The 19,323-nt window shown below is 44.6% G+C and overlaps 1 protein-coding gene across 2 annotated transcripts in view; it reads left to right on the top strand.

The window, feature by feature from the left end:
• CRTC3 (CREB regulated transcription coactivator 3) overlaps positions 1-19,323 on the top strand; it is a gene marked incomplete at its 5' end in the record, with an annotated part of 105,991 nt that overhangs the window by 43,122 nt on the left and 43,546 nt on the right. For both annotated transcript variants that reach the window (XM_014589474.2, XM_014589473.2), the window contains 1 exon segment: positions 10,957-11,076. In XM_014589474.2, the coding sequence (XP_014444960.1) occupies positions 10,957-11,076 (120 nt within the window).

Here is a 19,323-nt window from a genome sequence, read left to right as displayed (position 1 = left end):
TGGAGGAGGGGGACACGGTCATGTCTCAGTCCTATCTCCTCCTTTTCTCTATTCCTGTTGGGATTTGGGGAACACATGCAGGTGTGCTGGGAATGTTTTTCAAGCTGTTATGGCCCAGATTTTGAACCACAGTTAGCCATGTGGAATCTGGCTCTCTTAACTACTAGGCAGGCTCAGGAACAGTCCAAACCCTGAGAATTTGAAGCTGAAATTCTCAATTTTATTATGGAAAATTTTAGCTGTACACAGAAGTGGGAAAAAATAGAATGAAGCCTAATTGTTAACATTTTTCCATTTAAACTTTGTTGTTGTTGTTGCCAGAGGGCACTTATGCTTGTCAGAGAGAGAAAAAGAAAGGGAAATTTAACCCCACTCCCCCATGGGGTGTGGTCATGCTTCTTTTTCCTCCATTTCTTCATCCCATCAGCGTTTTGGGTGTGCACGCACACACACACCTGCTCTGTTTTTCAAGCTGCCATGCTAGTATTCAAACCACTGTCAGCCAGTTGGGATCCAGAACCCTTAACCAACGAGCTACAGGGCTGGCCCTGTCGTGTAAACTTTTTATTGTTCATCTTAAAGAGTTTTATATCTCCAACCTGCAGATACTGTTTGTTTGTAAATTATATACGTATATTGTACCACTGTTGTGTGTACAAAAATAGACAACCAAGTGAAGGCAGAACTTCCATTTTTTCTGCCTGCCCTAGATGTGTTCTACACACCTCAAGAGCACATATCCCATTGTGGAGCCCTGTCATTTAGAAACGTGTTTTGCATAGGTCACCAAACATGTGCTGTGCTGGGACACTGTTCGTCTCAGAGCCTGTGGATGCTGGAGGGAGGGTGCTGAGGGTGGACTCAGAGGTCTCACTACTTACAGCCTGCTCTGTCAGGGGGACATTATCAGCCTCTCCAGGAGAGAAGTCTTTGGGAGCCCCTAGCATGAGGTCTGGACTCACATTCTGGGTGGACTCACATTCTGGGTATGTTTCATGTTTCCTTGTTACTTTTTATTTTGTCAGATTATTTTTTCTGGTCCTCTATGATCATTTCGACAAGTTTGATTTATTTTTCCCCCGTTTGCCAGAAGGTGTGCACGCTTTCCAGACAAACAGAGAGAGAGAAGGGAAAGTGAGAAAGTACCCCTCCGTGGAGCATGGTCACACTGCAGTATCCTCCATTTCTTCCTCCTTTCAGGATTTTGGGCACCCACACACGTGCCCAATGTGTTTTTTAAGCTGCTGGGTCTGGGGTTCAAACTGTGCATTTGGCTGTGTGGGATCCAGCTCCTTAACCACTAGGCCATGGGGTGAGCCCTTGATTTTTTTGTTTGTTTTTTTTTAAGGTTTTTGCCATAGGGCATGTTCGCTAGGTAGAGAGAGAGAAAGTGAGAAATACCCTTTTTTTTTTGCTGTTTGGAATCTAGTTCCTTACCACTAGGCCACAAACTAGCCCCTTGAGTGTTTTTTGTTTTTGTTTTTGTTTTTTAAGGTTTTTGCCATATAGTGTGTGTGCTAGTCGGAGAGAGACAGAGAGAGGGAAAGTGAGAATTCGCTCCCTGGGAGGATGGCCATGCCACAATCTCTTCTCCTTCATTCTCCTTTTGGGATTGTGGGCAGGTACATGTGCCCAGCGTTATTCTCAAGCCACTGGTCTGGAACTTGAACTGTGGTCAACCATGTAGGAGTCCAGTGCCTCAACCACCACACCACATCTGCCCCCCACCCCATGATCTTTTCGCTTAGTTTATCTTATTAACTGTACTTCCTTTTCATCATTCACATAAAAATAAGGGCTAGGTTGGGACAGTGCGAAGGACACCAATATGCTCTAGTCGAGTACACAGGGCAGAAGATTGAGTCCTGATTTGGGACTTCTTTGATGTGCTCTGCTCTTGTAGCTTCTTTTCATTCCTCATGGCAGGGCTTACTTGTCTTGTTGAATCCCAAATTCAGCTGGTCAACAAGGGCATAGCCTCTTTTTTTAAAAAAAAAATATTACTGGCTCCGCCATTGTGTTGCAGCGGTAACACAAGTGCCCTGCGAGACTGGAGCCTACATGGCTGACTGCAAGTTCAGATCTGTGGGTCAGCCTGAAAACATGCCTGGCATGTGCGTGCTCTGGATGCTGAGGAGCTGGAAGACTGGAGAGAGGAATGGCATAACATGACCTTGTCGGGGGTGGTTCCTTCTCTTTCTCATGTGTGTGCATACAAGTATATACTCTCTATCATCAGAAAAACAAAGACAGAAACAAAAACAAAGAAGCCTACCCATCTAGATAGTTTGGGTCTCTGAAAGTAATTCCCTGGCAAGACAAGAATGGACTATACCTGAAGAAGTGTAATCCTAGCAGACTGCTTGGAAAAGACCTTGTTCCCAGAACAGTGAGAAGCCTTCTGGGAGCTATGTGAACTGAGACCCAGCCTTTGCATATGTGAGCACCAGCTACTGCCGTGTTGACACCACCGCAGAAAGCAGAGGAAGCGGTGTGGGACTGAAGTCAGGAAGGTGGGTGGGGTGCCGGCAGGTCTGACCCTGCAGGTTTGTAAAGTATTGGGCTTCTCTTTCTTTCTCTATTTTTGATGGTAGTATGATAGAGTTTCTACCCAAACTATGAAGTTCTTTTGAATTCTGCTCAGTTTATAAAGGTAGAATTAAAAGGACCCGTCTTGACCCAAGGCAGTAAATTAATAGCATCCTCTTTGTTGTGGGCAGATGTTCACACTTCCTCCCCTTGTCATGAGAACCCGAGGAAGTCCAGCTGTGGCTGGAATGGTCTCCAGCTGGGCTTCCAAGGGAGCCACAGTTGCTCCTTTGTTCACTTGCCCTTTTTTAAGAGAGAGCCTGGAACATCTTCCACTGTAGCCTGCATATAAATATTGATTAAAAACCCTGCCAAGTGTTGAGGAACCAGCCTGATTTCTGAACTTGTTAAGTTTCCAGTCTTCCTAACAGAAACTATTCAGTACCAGGGGTCTCTTTGATGCATTTACCAGAACTGAAGAAGCAAATTAAAGAACTAAACACCAGGATGGGCCAGGTGGAGGTCTTGTACAGCTAAACTATGAGTTTAAGTGTCACATCAGGAGCACGTATTAACTCATCCTATCTAGTACCTTTTCTACCAGTGGAACTGAGCCTACCTGAGCTCTACTGGGGAGATGGGAAACCGATGTCAACCCAGGTATGTAGAAGAATTTAAAATGGTTGATGAGGAAGCGTGGTTTGGCCAATGAGTAGCTTTGGGACTTCTATAAAATATGAAGTTAGATACCTGCTCCAAATGAGTCGCTGGGTCTAGTATGTTGTAGGTATGCCATTTATACTACAGCATAGTCAGATAGCTTAGAAGAGGTATCTTTTCTTTGAATCCTAGAATCAATTCAAAATTCAGCTGATTTACAAGAACATAATGAAGTTTATCTGGAAAATATATTAATAAAAACTCCTTTTACTTCTATACACATCAGCCAAAATCCACTTAAAATATCTTGAAAATAATTGATCTTATATAGGCTTCTAGCAAAGGAGGCAAAGTGGTGAGTGACGAGAGTACTGAATGAGGCTGAAGGATTCTGAATTTGGGTTTCCAGGTAGCTACAAACTAACCATGTGACCTTCAAATCACTTCATTACTCCGTATCTTGGCTTCTCATCTATAGAAGGAAAGAATGAAACTGGATCCCACCATGGTCAGTTGTCCTTGCCCTTGCTTGCATAGCCCACTCTAGAGAGCCAGCCTCACGCTGCCACTCCCCACCCCGTTCCCTTCCTTTGCCAGCCCCCTCCTCTGTTACATCTGCTATAGACTGGAAGAGGGGCGGCCCAGTTCATGAAGCAAACTTGAGCAGTGTTGGCAAGCTCAAGGTGCTCCCTTCTGCGTGCTCCGCTCCAGGGTCTCCATCTGCTCTATTTAGAGACTTTCTTTGCTACCTGATTAGCAGATGGTTGATGTTGCCACATAAATGCTCCCCAGGTTGGGCAAGCACATTGTCCTCATAGCATGAAACAATGGTGGCATTCCACTCCAGAGAAGTTCTTCTGATGCCAGAGCTTCCTACCAGTATTGCTGGTGGTGTTCCAGAAAAATACTTGTTGCTCTCATAGGAGTTTCATCGTTTTGTTGCCCTTGGTCCTTAGTTATCATAATGTCTCTAAATGAAGGTATTGAGAGTTGTCTTAGTTAGAATTGCCTCGGTTTGAGTATTGATTGGGCACCCCTTTGTAAAGATGCCATGGTGATGGTATTCAGGATCAAGACTTGTCAGAGGAACTATTTATATGCTTAATCTTTTTTTTTTTTTTAATTTTTTGAGAGGTTTTTGTTATAGGGCATGTGCGCTTGCCAGACAGACAGAGAGAGACAGAGAGACAGAAAGGAAGAAATTACCCCCCCAGAGGGCATGGCCACACCGCAATCCTTTCTCCTTTCTCGGGATCTTGGGCACGCACGCACATGCGCCCGGCGTGAGTTTGAGCCACCGGGTCCAGGACTCGAACCATGATTGACTACATGGGAGTCCAGCGACATAGCCATTATGCTAACTGCTGGTCCCTATATGCTTAATCTTGATCTTCTGAATTTTTTTTAATTTTTAAAAATAACTTTTTAATAATTATTTTATTTTATTATTTATTTTAATTTGACTGGAGAGGTACAGAGTGAGAGATGGGGGAGGAGTGGGAAAGCAAGCCACAAGATCCAGGACTCGAACTACAGTCTCCCATGTGGGACTCCAGCACCTTATCCACCACATCTTCTGAATGTTTTAAATACACACACACACACACACACACACACACACACACACTTTAAAATCAATAGAACTTTTATTTTTTAAGGTTCTTGCCATAGAGTGTGTGTATGTGCTCACTGGAGAGAGACAGTGAGAAAGAAAGTGAGAAATAACCCCTGGAGAGATGGCCATGCTGCAATCTATTTTCCTCCATTCTCCTGGAATTTTGGGCATGCATACACACATGCCTGGCCACCAGGTCCCAGGTCCAGGACTAGAACTGCAGTTGGCAGTTCCAGTGGGAGTTCAGCGCCATAACCACTATGCCTTTTCTAAAATCAGTACAACTTTTTTTTTTGGGGGGGGGAGAGATTTTCGCTATAGGGCGCGTGCACTTGCCAGACAGACAGAGAGAGACAGAGAGACAGAAAGCAAGAAATCATCCCCCAGGGGGGATGGCACACCACAATCCCTTCTCCTCCATTCTCCTCTCGGGATCTTGGGCACGCACGCACATGCGCCTGGCATGAGTTTTAAGCCACTGGGTCCGGGATGCAAACCGTGGTCAACTATGTGGGAGTCCAACAACATAACCATTACGCTAACTGCTGGTTCCCAAATCAGTAGAACTTTTTACATGAAAGAATGCATTTGGAGGGACCAGCAGTTAGCATAATGGCTATGTTGCTGAACTCCCATGTAGCCAACCAGGGTTCAAGTCCCAGACCCGGTGGCTTAAACTCGTGCCGGGCACTTGTGTGTGCGTGCCCGATTCCAAGAGAAGAATGGAGGAGAAGGGATTGCGGCATGGCCATTCCCCCTGGGGGTGATTTCTCACTTTCTATCTCTCTGTCTCTTTCTTTCTGGTGAGCGCATGCACCCTATAGCAAAATCCTCTCCAAAAAAGAAGAATGCATTTGGGCACATGTCGGCATGGCCAAGTGGTATAAGACATCAGACTCAAAAGGCATTTGGCCACCCTGTTAGCCTTTAGAAACCCATATTTTCACTTGAATATTTTTGTAAATCACGTTTTTCCTGCTTCCTACAGTCATAACCTAGAATTAATTTTTCTGTTTTGCTGTAATAGAAGGAATGTGTCGTGGTTGTGCACACATAAAGAATGTGCTATATGCGGACCAGCAGTTAGCGTAACGACTATGTTGCTGGACTCCCATGTAGTCGACCGCAGTTTGAGTCCCGGACCCGGTGGCTTAAACTCACGCTAGGCACATGTGCGTGCGGGCCCAAGATCCTGAGAGGAGAGTGGAGGAGAATGGATTGCAGTGTGGCCATCCCCACTGGGGGGGTGATTTCTCTCTTTCTGTCTTTCTCTGTCTTTCTCTGTCTTTCTGGCGAGTGCACACGCCCAATAGCATAAACCTCTCAAAAAAAAAAAAAAAAAGAAAGAAAAAGTCAGTCTAAAGATGGGACCATATGAGAGACTTGGGTTCTTTACCCAGTCCAACCTGAAGACTGAGTATAGTGGCATGAACCTGTAATCCTAGTGATGTGAAAGGCTGAGGCAGGAAGATTGCGAACTCAAGGATGGCCTGGGCAACCTAGCAAGACCTTGTCTAAAAAAAGAGCTAGGCATGGTGGTGTGTGGGTGTGGTCCCAGCTGTTGGGAGACTAAGACAGGATTGCAACACACTGAGACTCTGTCGTCAAAAAAGAAAAAAAAATGAGGATATGTTTGATTTTGCTCATTCGGATTTTAGACATAATAAGAATTGGGTATGGCAGGTGATGGGGTGGTTAAGATGCTGGACTCCCTTGCAACCAGCAGATGGCAAAATGGTTACATAGTTGGACTCCCATGTAGTTGACCACAGTTCAAGTTACGTACCTGGCGGCTTAAAATTCATGCGGAGCGCATATGTGTGTGTGCCCAAGATCTTGAGAGGAGAATGGAGAAGGGATTGTGACGTGGCCACGTTCTCTGGGGAGTGATATCTGGCTTTCTGTCCCTCTGACTGTCTGGGTAGCACACATACCTAATACCAAAAATCTCTAGGAAAAAAAAAAGATGCTGACTCTCACATGGCAGACCACAGTTTGAACCCTGGACCTGGCAGCTTGCTTTCTCACTTTCCTTCTCTCTCTCTCTCTCTCTCCGTCTCTCTTTTTTTTAAAGAATTGTTTATTTAATTTTATTTATTCATTCATTTATTTTAATTTGGCCAGAGAGAAACACACACAGAGAGAGAGAGAAAGTCAGAAAACAAGCCACTAGGTCCAGGACTGGAACCACAGTCTACCATGTGGGAGTGTCCAGCACCTTTACCACCACACTACCTGCTGGCCCCTCACTTTCCTTCTTTCTCTGTTCAAATTTTTGTTTGTTTGTTTTTTCCAGGAAAGGATTTTGTTATAGGGCGCACGTGCGCTCGCCAGAAAGAGAGAGAGAGAGAAAGCGAGAAATCTGCCCCCCACCACAGGGGGGTGGCCATGCCTCAATACCTTCTCCTCCATTCTCCTCTCAGGATCTTGGGCCCACACGCACACACGCCCGGCGTGAGTTTAAGCCACCAGGTACGGGACTCAAACTGTGGTCGACCACATGGGAGTTCAGCAACATAGCCATTACGCTAACTGCTGGTCCCTCTCTTCAAATTTTAAAAATCATAGTAATGATAAATAAAATAATTCTTTTTTTTTTTTAAGAGGTTTTTGCTATAGGGTGCATGCTCTTGCCAGAAAGACAGAGAGACAGAAAGTGAGAAATCACTCCCTGGGGGGATGGCCACCGCAACCCTTCTCCTCTATTCTCCTCTGAAGATCTTGGGCACACACACACACACACACACACACACACACACACACACCTGGAGCCACCGGGTCCAGGGCGTGAACCACGGTTGACTACGTGGGAGTCCAACGACATAGCCATTATGCTAACTGCTGGTCCCGAATAAAATAATTCTTCAAAAAATAGAAAAGAAATAAGCATAAATGTCTAAGATCAAGATCTGTGTCTTTTTTTTTTTTTTTTTTTAAACTAAGATTGGATCTTGTATTGCCTTGGCCATCCTCAAACTCTCCATCCACCCACTTCAGCCTCCTGAGTCACTAGTGGTACAGGCCTATGTCACTGTGCCTGGTGTGAAGATCTAAGCCTATATATTTTTTTCTTTTCTTCCCCCTCTTAGTCAATTTTAAGATTATAGCTATTTATTTTTAGAGAATAATTTTTTTATTTAACTTTATTTATTTTAATTTGACCAGAGAAGGACAGAGTGGGAGAGGGAGAGAGAAGGAAAGTGAGAAAGCAAGCTGCCAGGTCTAGGACTTGATCCATGGTTGGCCATGTGGGAGTCCAGAGCCCTTAACCACCACACCACCTGCTGGCCTCTGTACCTGTTTATTCTGAAAAAAAAAAAAATGTAAGCCTTGCAAGATGGAACAATGAATTTGTGTTTTACCTTTAACCTAAATTCACTAATTATTAACGTTTTGCCCACTTTTTTTCTCTTTCCTTCTCTTGATATGTGTTTATTCTGAAAAAAAAAAAAAAATGTAAGCCTTGCAAGATGGAACAATGAATTTGTGTTTTACCTTTAACCTAAATTCACTAATTATTAACGTTTTGCCCACTTTTTTTCTCTTTCCTTCTCTTGATATGACTGCTTATACATGTTATGTTTATTTTCTGTGGCTACTAAAAGCATGGAATATTCTTTTATAATAATAACCACAATTGGGACTAGAAGTTGGCATAATATCTATGTCGCTGGACCCCCATGTAGCTGACCACGGTTCAAGTCCCGGATGCTGTCAACTCACGCTGGGTCCGTGTGCGTGCGTGCCCAAGATCCTGAGAGGAGAGTGGAGGAGAAGGGATTGCAGCGTGGCCATCCCCCCTTGGGGGTGATTTCTTGCTTTCTGTCTCTCTGTCTCTCTCTGTCTTCCTGGGGAGCACACGTGCCCTATAGCAAAAACCTCTCCCCACCACTGCAAAAAAACAAAACAATAACCACAATGTAATGTCGATTTAAGGAAATTTAAAATTGATGCAATATTATTTAATATATATCATTCTTATTCAGAATTTGCCAGCTCTCCCAATATTGTCATCTATAGCATATTGTATCTCTTTTTATTTTTTTAAAGAATTTTTTAAACTTTATTTATTTATTTTTAATTTGACCAGAGAGGGACAGAGCAAGAGAGAGGGAAAGTGAGAAAGTAAGCTGCCAGATCCGGGACTCGAAGCGCAGTCAGCAATGTAGAAGTCCCAGCGCCCTTAACCACCACACCACCTGCCAGCCCCCATGCTGTACCTCTTTTATCTCCTTTAATCTAGAATATTTCTTGAGTGTTTTTTGTTTTTGTCTCTTATGACTGATATTTTAAGAGTGAATTGGCAATTTTTTCTTATAGAATGCCCCTCAATTGAGGCTTGTATGATAGACAGTTCTGTGTTTTTTTTGTTTTGTTTTGTTTGTTTGTATTTTTGCCAGTATGCATGCATGCACGTTTGAGAGATACAGAGTAGGGAGAGGGTGAGAAAGCACCTCTTCTGGGGGATAGTCATGTTGCAATACCTTCTCCTCCATTTCTTGCTCCTTCTGGGATTTGGGGCATGCATGTCCCAGCGCCCAGCATGTTTTCTCAGGCCGCTGGATCCAGCACTCAAACGTTAAGGTCAGCATGTAGGATCCAGCCACCTTAACCACACCACCAGCTGGCCTGCTTCTGTTTTTGTTTTGGTTGTGTATCTTTGACAGAGTTCCTACTATTACTATATAGGACATACTGTATCCTTCTCACTTCCTTGTCCCAGGAAGCACTGATGTCAGTTTGTTCCATTATCTTTTAGGTGTTTCGATATATTATAACCTAGAATAGTATACTGTGTTACCTGAGATCACTCTAGCTTCCCTACCGTAAGGGATCTTTTTCTTATAGCCCAGAAGGTGCTCCCTACTAAGATCTCTTTATTTGACAAGTTTATTGATTTGGATTATAAAAGTTGATTGAGACTGTTAAACTAAATTAGTCCAGACATTTTATCAGCCTACTCAGGAGGAATAGAGGTAATTCACAATTCTAATATAGGAACATCTGTATGTTTAACAAATGATAATTAGCTAAAGGACGCTCTCCTATAAGAGCATAGTGTCAGGCCAGCTGGTGGTGTGGTGGTTAAGGTGCCTGGAATCCCACATGACCGACTACGTGGTTCAAGTCTTAGAACAAATGTAGACGGAAAGCTTTCTTACTTTCTCTCTGATGAGCGCACATGCCTAATAGCAAAATATATGTGTGTGTGTGTGTGTGTGTGTGTATGTATGTATATGTGTAGTGGGCATAGCATCAAAGGATTCCCTTTTGGGCCAGCAGGTAATGTGGAGGTTAAGGTGACTGGATCGAGTGTGGTTCAAGTCCCAGACCCAGCAGCTTGAAAGACACTCTGGCATGTGTGCATGTATGCCCCAAATCCTGAGAGGAGAGTGGAAGAGAAGGGCTTGTCCAGGAGGGTGATTTCTCACTTTCTCCCCTTTTGTCTCTCTTTCTGTTTGGCAAACTCATGCACCCTGTAACAAACTAAAACAAAACAAAAACAAAACAAAACAAACAAGATTACTTTTATGGTAAACTAAATATTTTATATGTGATTTGGTTTACCTAAAAGAAAATCTGTTTTAAATGGCATGTTTACTACCTTAATCTATACTCTTTCACGTGTTGCAAATACAGAAAACCTCGCCTTGTATAGGTACTCCTCACTTAATGACTGAGTTCTGTTCCTACGTTATAAAGTACATCTTTTGGGGTGAGCTCCATGGTACAGCGGTAACATGCTGCTCAAGAGAAGCTTGATCCCACGTGATGACTATGATTTAAATCCCCAGCCCAGTCTGCCTGAAACATGCCTGGCACACACATGAATGCTTAGGATCTGACGGACGGGAAGACTGGAAGAACGGGATTATGTATGGTGTGATCAGACCCTACAGAGGATGCTCTTCTTTCTCTCTCTCTTTCTCTCTCCCTCCCTCTCACTCTCATGTGCATGTGTGCACACTCTGTCATATAAAAATCCGCCTTTTCCTCTGTTGTTGTTACCAGTTGTTCTTGAGGGTAAGTGGCAATTTCATGGTCAGAGGGTAAAAAATCCGCCTTTTCCTCTGTCGTTGTTACCAGTTGTTTTTGAGGGTAAGTGGCAATTTCATGGTCAGAGGCCAACTCTCCGTCCCTTCTCTCTGCAGCCATCCTTTCATCAAGCCGATAACGTTCGGGGAACCCGCCATCACGGGCTGGTGGAGAGGCCATCCAGGAACCGCTTCCACCCCCTTCACCGAAGGTCTGGGGACAAACCTGGGCGACAGATATCCTTTTTCACTGTCGGAGGGGAGTGTAAGTTTTGAAATGTTTGCAAGGTTTTCAGGATTTGCTTTTCTCACAGTTCCTCTTTGGCCTCAAAATTCATTTTATCTGATGTAGGGAGGCAATAAAAGTAAATGATTTGGGAACCAGAGGCATCTCTGCAGCCAGATTCAGGAAGATCATTGTAGGTGCACTTCATGAACGTGTTGGTAATGTTCACTTTAATGGAATAGCTATGCATGGTCAACATGTCATTCGGCCCCCGTGCAGGGCGTTCTCAGTGTTTTCTCTAGAAATTGGCCAAGTCAGTGTTAAACCTAACTTAGAATCAGGTTAGAGAGATGTAGTCTTATCTAGCAAAGATGGATGTACAGATACACATGTGCTCTCTGTATTTATACTGACCTGCTGATCTGCCTCTGGAACTTAAAAAATAAATTTTATACAATTTTCTGTTTGTGGAGTTTCAAACTCAGTAAATGACAACTAAATATAAACTTGGTACTTAGGAAAATTCTTACATAGTGATGTATACTTACATCACCTTAGGAGAATTCTTATATAGTGATGTACACTCACACTGAGCTCTGCTACTAAGTAGGAATTTAAAAAATGATATTTTCATTTTACCATTTTATTTAACTAGTATTTATTGAGAGGTGGAGAGCTGAGTGGAGGGGTGCCACGTGACTAACATTGTTTGTACTGAGGACTTTGGGGATCCAGGATTGAGCTGGATCTCATGGGGGAATTCAGGAGGCCTGCACCCTCATTTCACCCTTCTTATGCTCAGGGTATGCTCAGGGGCAGGGGTGGAGGAAGGAGCCGAAAGGCGGGGTAAGTCTCTGCAGAGCCGAGTTCCTGGCAGTGATGGTGAAGCTGGCCTCGCCACCCAGAAACCAGGAAGTGGGGGAGGGCACTCATGTTTACTGAGCACCTACCCATGCCAGGCTCTGTGCTGGGCAGTTTATATGTTGTTTGAGCCTCCCAACTCACTGAGTCGTTTATTTTTTTAACCCCTGCTTTCCCATGAGTAAACTAAGTATTCAAGTAACTTTCCCAAGTTCCTATGCCATAGTTGGGTGGAGCCCAGATGGAACCTAGGTCAAGCTGATGGTCCAGCCTGTGTCCCTGTCCTCACTGTCACAGTGTGTACTTAGAGGTGATAAGGACTGTGGGCAGACAGATGTGGGGGAGCGGTTATAGGGTACATAGGAAACCCGACTTTTCTTGCCCTCAAGCTTTGTGTGCTGTGTGTGTGTTTTGGAGAGGTTTTGCTATAGGGCGTGTGCGCTCTCCAGAAAGACAGAGAGAGACAGAAAGCAAGAAATCACCCCTTCAAGGGGGATGACCACACTGCAATCCCTTCTCCTCTATTCTCCTCTTGGGATCTTCAGCATGCACGCACATGCGCCTGGTGTGAGTTTAAAACACGGGGCCCAGGATTTGAACTGCAGTTGACTTCATGGGAGTCCAGTGAAATAGCCATTACGCCATCTGCTGGTCCCAGTGTTTTTTTTTTTTTTGAGAGGTTTTTGCTATAGGGCGCATGTGCTCCCCAGACAGACAGAGAGAGACATAGAGAGAGAAAGCGAGAAATCACCCCCCATGGGGGATGGTCACGCCGCAATCCCTTCTCCTCCATTCTCCTCTCGGGATCTTGGGCACGCACGCACACGTGTCCGGTGTGAGTTCTAAGCCACCGGGTCTGGGATGCGAACCGCGGTCGACTACGTGGGAGTCCAGCGACATAGCCGTTACGCTAACTGCTGGTTCCCAGGTCCCAGTGGTTTTTAATCTATGTGGAGGCAATGATAATGTCCCCAGCAGTGTATATTTCTCTGCTGTCTCCTGCCAGTCCACAGAGGTACCCCAACTGCTAGTTTAATACATTATGTGATCATTACCAGAAAATGGAGATGATCAATGATCTTGAGAATTGCTTTCTTATTTCCTTCCTTCCTTCCTTCCTTAATTGCCAGAGGGTGTATGCACTCACCAGAGGGAGAGAAAATACTCCCCAGTGTAGTGCGATCATACTACAGTCCTTTTTCCTTTGTTTCTTTGTCCTCTCAGGATTCTAGACATGCACATACTTGTGCTCAGGCTACCAGGGCTCGGATTTGAATCATGGTAACCCACGTGGGAATCCAGCTTCCTATGCACAGAGCTTAATCACTATATGATCCAAAAATTCCTTTCTGGAATGTGTGATAACTTTGACATAGAATGAAAAAAGTAAAAGGGGACCGAACTTAGTTCTTCAGCTAATTTGGATGTTTGGAGTGAAATAGTATATCAGACCATCATCTAAGTTGCTTGGGTTTTTTTTAGTTTTTATTATAGGTCATGTGCGCTCACAGGAGAGAGACGGGGCGGGGGGGGAGGGAAAACAATAAACCACCCCACAGGGGAAATGGCCATACTGCAATTCCTTCTCCTCCATCCTCCTCTTGGGATCTTGGGCACGTATGCACATGTACCCAGCGTGCATTTCAAGCCTCTGGGTCTGGGACTTGAACCGTGGTTGTCCATGTGGTATCCCAGCAATGTAATTGCTACACAATCTGTTGGTCCCAGTTAAATGTATATATTTTTAATCTTTTTTCTTTATTTTCTTTAATTAATTTATTTATGAGTAATTTTTAGGGCTCATTTATTTCTTTCTTCCATGAACAAAAGAGACAAGTACCCTCAAGAGAGTCTCCATGCCTTGATCCACCCTCAGCCTCCCCCAACTTTGGATCAAGGGCATGTATGCACCTGGCATGTTTCAGGGAGGTCTCTGGACACAAACTTGGAACCTTCCCATGTGAATTCAGCCTCATAGACCATCACATCCGGCCACCATCCAGCCCCCTTTTCTAATTTCTCAATTCCTTTGTACTCTTTTAAGTGCTCTCTCTCTAGAGAGTATATTATATTATACTCCACTTGCAGGTGTGCACATGTGTCTGTGTGTGTATGGCCATCGCAGGTACTTTCTGAAGCACATCTAGTCAAAATATGTATGTGTACAAATAGCTTTATTATCCAAAGGAATAGAATAGGAGGGGATTGAAGAAAAGAGAAGGTTCATTCATTTAAAAATGATTTGTTGGATGGACCTCATAGGGCAGTGGTTAAGCTCTGTGCATTAGAAGTCAAATTCCACTGTGGTTCACATCCTGGCCTCAACAGTTTGAAATACATGCCAGGCATGCGTGTGCATGTGTGCTCGTGTACATGTACCCCAGATCCTAATGCGTTGGAAAAGTAGAGGAAAGAAGATTGTGGCATTATCAGGCCCCACTGGGGGATGCTTTCTTTCTCTTTCTCTTTCTCTCTCTCTGGCAAGTGCACACACTAGAAGATAGCTACATAGTCAGGGAGAGGGAAAGTGAAAAGGAGCTACACTCCTTCTCTGTGCCAGGCACTGATCTAGCACTGGAGACTCAATGGTGAATAAGAGAGACATAATCCCTGCCTTCTTAAGTTTATAGACCCATGGGAGATGACAGATAACAAATGAGCAAAAAAAATAATTATGGAAAATGACTTAAGATGGTAATAAGTAATACATAAAAGAGTAAAGCAGTTGGGGAGGGAATGTTCCAGACAGAGAAAATAAAATGTGCAGAGTTGCAAAAGGGGAGACTACGTGTGTCCACGGAACTCCAGCTCTTTTCATGTAGCATATCATAGGTTATTACCAATTCCGTATATGGACACTTGGGAGAGTACTGCAAAGCTGGTCAGCTTCTTTTTTTTTTAAATAGAATTATTTATTTAATTTTATTTATTATTATTATTATATTTTTAAATTTTTGACCATAGAGAAAAAACAGTGAGAAAGCAAGCCACAAGGTTCAGGACTCAAACCACAGTCAGCCATATGGAAGTCCAGCACCTTAACCACCATGCCACCTGCCAGCCCCAAAGCTGGTCAACTTCTAAGGAAGAAGCAAAAACGAAATCAGAGACCAGCTCTGTGGTGTAGCAGTATTGCACGCTCAAGAAAAGCCATATCCCACATGGCAACCACAGTTCACATCCCCAAATCAGGTCAGACTGAAGCACACTGGGCACATGTGCACATATGCAGGATCCTGTAGCCTGGAGTAGAAGAGGGAGGAGATTGAAGCATGGCCAGACCTGTGGAGGGTACTTGTTTTTCTTTCTCTCTCCCTTTTTCTCTCTCTCTTACATGTGCATGCACATGCTCTATCATAAATTAATGAAAAAAATCGCAAAAGAGAAAAGACTGGCCCTATAGTGCAGCACTTAAGCCCTGCACATCGGGAGCTGGATCCCACATGACCAGCCACAGTTTGAATCCTGATCTTGGCAGATTGAAAAGCACATTGGTGCATGTGAATGCATACCCAAAATTCTCTTGGGATGGAAAAGTGGAGGAAAAACTATTGTGGTGTGGCCATGCCCCATTGGGGGATGCTTTCCCTCTCTTGCCACCTTCCTTTCTTCCTTTCCTAAATCTCTGATGAGTGCAAGCACCATCTAGCAAAACAAAACAAAAAAACAATTTTGATTAGTTTAAAGATAAATGACATCTGTTCATCAGACAATACAAGTCTGTCTGATCACAAGTTGTAGATTTTTTTTTTTGAGAGATTTTTGCTATAGGTCACGTGCCTGCACCAGAAAGACAGAGAGAGAGAGAGACAGACAGACAGAAAGAGAGAAATCATCCCCCAGTGGGGATGGCCATGCCTCAGTCCCTTCTCCTCCATTCTTCTCTTGGATTTTGGGCATGCACACATATGTGCCTGGCATGAGTTTCAAGCCTCCAGATCTGAGCCTCAAGCTGCATCAAACATGTGAGAGTCCAGCAACATAACCATTATGCCATCTGCTGATCCCCAGATGAGAATATTTTATACTGAAGGTGTTAATCTGTTCAGGAGAACCTGGAAGAGAAAGGTTGTGATTCTGCCTTGTTTTTCATGGCCTCTCTTGGTGACTGTGATATAATTCATTTGGTCTAGCTTCATGGCCTGGTGGTTAAGGAGGTGGATCCTACATGGCTAACCACCTAGTTTGACTGCTGATCCCAGCGGCCTGAAAAACACGCCAAGTGTACGTGCACCTCATATCCCACCAGGATGAAGAAATGGAGGAGGGGAACCAGCAGTTAGCGTAATGGCTATGTCGCTGGACTCCCACGTAGTTGACCACGGTTCGTGTCCCGGACCCGGTGGCTTAAAACTCACGCCGGGCGCGTGTGCGTGCGTGCCCAAGATCCCGAGAGGAGAATGGAGGAGAAGGGATTGCGGCGTGACCATCCCACCTGGGGGGTGATTTCTTGCTTTCTGTCTCTATGTCTCTCTCTGTCTGTCTGGCAAGTGCACGCGCCCTACAGTGAAAATCTCTCCAAAACAAAAAAAAAAAGAAAGGAAAAAAAAAAGAAATGGAGGAGAAGTAATTGCAGCACGACCATGTTCCATAGGGAGGCTTTTGCCATCTCTCCCCTTTTTCTGTCACTGGCAAATTACACATGCCCCCTGGCAAATTACTTTAACAGAAGAAGAAGACATTTTAAAAAAATTACTGTGAAAGATGATAATTTTTAAAAAAAGATTTTTGCCTTAGGGTTTGTGTGCTCACTGGATAGAGAGAGAGAGACAAAGACGGTGCAAGGGAAAGTAAGAAATCACCCTCCAGGGGGGTGGCCTTGCCACAATCTCTTCTCTTCCATTCTTCTCCTGGGATCTTGGGTATGCACACACATATTCTGGCATGAGTTTCAGGCCACCTAGTCCCAGACTGGAATTGCGGTTGGCCATGTGGGAGTCCAGCGATATAATTGCCATGCCGTCTGCTAGTCTCAATAATTTTTTTCCCCTGAGGTTTTTGCCTTAGGACTTGTGTACTCCTTAGAGAAAGAGAGACAGAGTCAGTGAGAGGGAAAATGAGAAATTGTCCCCCAGAGGGGTATCTATGCCACAGCAGTCTTTTCTCCTCTATGCTCCTCCCAGGATTTTGGGCATGCATGCACATGCGCCCAGCATGAGTTTCAAGCCACCAGATCCAGGATTCAAACTGCAGTTGGCCATATGAGAGTCCAGCGACATAACTGTTACTCCATCTGCTGGCCCCAAGTCCCAATAATTTTTAATGAATTAATGAAGACATCAAGATATAATTCTGTAGATCTGCAGGGACGAGGAGAAAGGACATGGCTGGGATGACTGTGACCTACACAAGAGCATCTAGGTGCCTGGTGTGCTTATTAAATTCTGGTGTCCTAGTGGATCAGGAAGGCATGAGACGGACTCTGGCCCCCGGCTCACCCACTGTAGGTCAGGAGCGAGAGAGAGACAGGGAGAGCACATTTGAACTTTTTTTAAATTAAGTTTTATCATTTGAAAGTATGAAAACTAGTTTGAATCTTTGTTAGAACACAACGAAAGTGTGTTCAGAATTCTCTTATTATAACTCTTTCTTGGCTTGAGTGTTGTTTTAGGATGGGCAAACTGGCTTAGACAAGGGTTCAGGTCTTGACACAGTGATCTCAAGTAGACTGAACATTGTTTAACAAATATTTGCATATCCTCCCAGGCTGGTCAGTCGTGAAAGCACAGCTCTGGCCCAGGAGGTTCCTTCTGCAGTGGGTAGCCCTGCTGCATGTAAGACTTAGGCATGACTCTGCTATGGGCTTTCAAAAAGATCATATCCCTTTCTCAAAATTCTATTTTAAGGTAGTCTAGCGGGGAATAGTTGATGTGAAAAAGATAAGAATAGAGTGACAGTAAAGGCATGGCTGTGAAATTAAGAAGGAACCAAATCCCTGGAACTTATCTTGGTGGCCAGGTTCTACAGGGAGGGATCTTATAAGCGTCATGGAAATGTCTATGATGAGAAACCTCTTGATTTAAAAAAATTAACAAATAAACTTTTTAAAAGGTTTTTGCCATAGGGTGCATACGCTTGCCAGAAAGAGACAGAGACAGTGAGAAATCACTCCCCAGGGGGGATGGCCACGCTGCAGTCTCTTCTCCATTTTCCTCTCAGGATTTTGGGCACACACCCCCCCAGTGTGATTTTCAAGCCACTGGGTCTGGGACTTGAACCGTAGTCAGCATGTGGGAGTCCAGCGCCTTAATCATTATGCCACCTGCTGGCCCACCCCCAAAATTTTAATTTCCAGAGAGCACATGTAATTTCCAAGGAGAGACAGTCAGAGAGGGTTTAGAGAACACACTCCCAATGGGATGTAGTCTCGCTGTTGTCCTTCCTGCGTGTCTCCATCTTGTCGGGAATTGGGGCATGCACACATGGCAGGCATGTTCCTTAGGCCACCTTGGCTGGGATTTGAACTGCAGTTGGACATGTGGGATACAATTCCACTAGGCTATGGGGCTGGTCATTCAGAATTTTTTGGAACACAAAAATCATGTACTTAAATTCCATCTTTCCACAAACTTCTTGAAGTCTCCTCATATTAAGGGGACAGTGGGTCCACTTGCCCCGCAGCTACATGGACGTCACAGGCATGCCCCACAAACCAGAAGAACCTGTGAAGAACACAGGGTTGCAGAGGATTGGTAAGAAAGTGAGAGGCCTTCAGGCTGCCTCTATAAGGCCATTGTCAAGCCCTGCTCTAAGGATGCCAACCACAGAGGGGACAGAGAGGCAGTAGAAGGACCCTAGCCCTGCCCACCCACTGTGAGTCAGGAGTAAGAGAGAAACAGGGTGGAACTTGTTTTGAGTTTCTTTGGCTGAGTAACCCCACCCACTGCATGGGTAAATGGGCCAGCAGATGGCCTCTCTTCCAACTGAAAGAGCTATTCCGTTTCCTCTGGGGGAAGATGAGGAAGGACTGTTCTCTCTGATGCTCCCTCAGTTGAGGGGAGTAGGAGTCCCCTGAGTCCCCCCCTTATGGATGGATTGAAGCAGAAGGATTTTATTCTACAGATCTGCAGGGACTAGGAGAAAGGGTGTGATCAGGATGATTCTGTGACGCCCGCTTGAGCAGTCGGTACCTGGTGTCCTCATTAAATAAACTCTATTTGTGAGCCAAGGGCAGGGGCCGGCTGGGATTAGTTTGATTTTAGGGGGGATCAAGGTATCTAGGTAGTTCTGGTGGAGCACCTGAATAGGCAGTTGGAAATACAGATTTGCTAGTGACTGACTGTGGGGGCAGTGGGAGCCAAGGCAAGGAAGGGGTTGACCAGGATGAGCATGGTGGACCAGAGCTCCCTCTAGAGAGTTGGGTCTGGCCTGGAGTCTCACTCCTCTGCTTCCACTCT

Source organism: Tupaia chinensis, unplaced genomic scaffold (genome assembly GCF_000334495.1).
Source record: "Tupaia chinensis unplaced genomic scaffold, TupChi_1.0 Scaffold000359_1, whole genome shotgun sequence".
Taxonomy (NCBI): domain Eukaryota; kingdom Metazoa; phylum Chordata; class Mammalia; order Scandentia; family Tupaiidae; genus Tupaia; species Tupaia belangeri.
Note: the sequence above shows the minus strand (reverse complement) of the source record. Positions and strands in the feature narration are given on the sequence as shown.